The sequence below is a fragment of the Octopus bimaculoides genome, chromosome 27 (genome assembly GCF_001194135.2).
Source record: "Octopus bimaculoides isolate UCB-OBI-ISO-001 chromosome 27, ASM119413v2, whole genome shotgun sequence".
NCBI lineage: Eukaryota > Metazoa > Mollusca > Cephalopoda > Octopoda > Octopodidae > Octopus > Octopus bimaculoides.
Window position 1 is genome coordinate 21,429,567 of NC_069007.1, and position 1,578 is coordinate 21,431,144.

At 43.6% G+C, this 1,578-nt stretch overlaps 1 protein-coding gene across 1 annotated transcript in view; it reads right to left on the bottom strand.

The window, feature by feature from the left end:
* Positions 1 to 66: 66 nt before the first annotated feature.
* Positions 67 to 1,578, bottom strand: part of LOC106867799 (cysteine-rich motor neuron 1 protein) — a 7,133-nt gene continuing 5,621 nt past the window's right edge. Inside the window, exons 2-4 of the mRNA XM_052977173.1 lie at positions 1,038 to 1,144; positions 364 to 507; positions 67 to 183 (exon numbers count right to left, since the gene is read on the bottom strand). Of these exons, the coding sequence (XP_052833133.1) occupies positions 67 to 183; positions 364 to 507; positions 1,038 to 1,144 (368 nt within the window). The remainder of the gene's footprint in view (positions 184 to 363; positions 508 to 1,037; positions 1,145 to 1,578) is intronic.

Sequence of the window (1,578 nt, forward strand, 5' to 3'; positions counted from 1 at the left end):
TGGATGCCCTTCTCAATGCCAACCACTCTGCAGAGCCGCAAGTCGCCAATCAAACAAGTGAGAGAGTCAAATACTTACTTTTGGGCACTTCAGCGTGTTGTTACATTCCTCCATGGTGCAATGCACGTGTCCGTCTCTGCACTCGCACTCCGTACACACGTCTCGCTGCCATTCGTCTCCATGCTGAAGAACAAAAGCCAAACACAAAACAAAATAAAGGAATAGAATAAAATTAACGAAGGCACAGGCGTGGCTGATTGCTTGCCAACCACATGGTCCCGGGTTCAGTCCCACTGCGTGACACCTTGGGCAAGTGTCTTCTACTGTAGCATCGGGCTGACCAAAACAACAATTGTTTCTTACCATTTGTATTTGTCCATTATAGCGACATTCCTTCCTGGGTTTCACTTTACATTTAGGACAGCAGCTGCCCGGCGTTGTGTACTGTTGCTCCACTGGACATATAAGGACCGGACATGTCGGACTGGTACATACCATTGTGCCTTCCTGCAACGAGAGATTCGAAATAGAAGATAGAGAGAACGGCTGGTTGTTAATCGAGGCTTTTATCATCATAGAAATCACTGGCAGGATTTGGTTGTCATCGTGTTTTGAAATAGATTTTGATTATGTTTATTGCTGGTAGAGACACCGTGTTTCGTTTAATAAACATAATATACTACTAAGGTAGATAATTGTCGCAAATTCTCAGCATGAAACCATTGGTAGCCTTGTTCAACAACTAATAAAGTATATCTAACCACCAATGCGGTGTTGAGCCTTCATTCTCACTGCTCGATATTAACGCGTGTGTGGGGTGCGTATAGCAAGGGTCGTACGTAATGTTTCGAGTGGCACGGGTGCTTCAAACGCAGACAACAGATCCGCAGCTCCTCAGTCAAGAGCATGCTCATCGTTTTTTTTTCTCTCGACATCTGCGGTACTGTGCATCAATAATTCGTCTTTTCTGTGTCTTGTCAGTTACACGGTGCTGGCATCACAAGAAAAGCACCCACTACACTACTCTAGAAACTTACCATACATGTGCAGTCGGTGCAGTTGTCTGCACGTATGTGTTTGGTATTGGTGTAAATCTTGTTCCGAAAGAAGCAGACCAAAGACACATCGTAAATCTTCCGAGATCCTGAAAAGAATGAAACAATCTATTATATGTGATATGATTTACGGTATGACACACAATATGATATTCCATACAGTATATATGCTATATAATGATATAAGATCACTTTTTAAGGTTATCTCTACAGATTTTCTATAGAAATTATGGCCAGCACTGATTTTGTTGGACAAAAATGAAATCGAAGATGGAAAGTGGGTAGTGGATGTATATGCCATACTTCAGGCGTTTTTGCTCCTTCATCAGCACCCATCCGACCCATTAACCATCCACATTGTTTAAATAGCCGCTGCTGCTGCCCCTGCTACTACTACTACTACTACTACTACTACTACTACTACTACTAGCACCAGCATCCCCCCCACACACACAGTTAAATTAGAAGTCCCGTCCCATCCCCACCGATTCCTCCCTCGCCAGGCCACAAACGGAAGCAAACT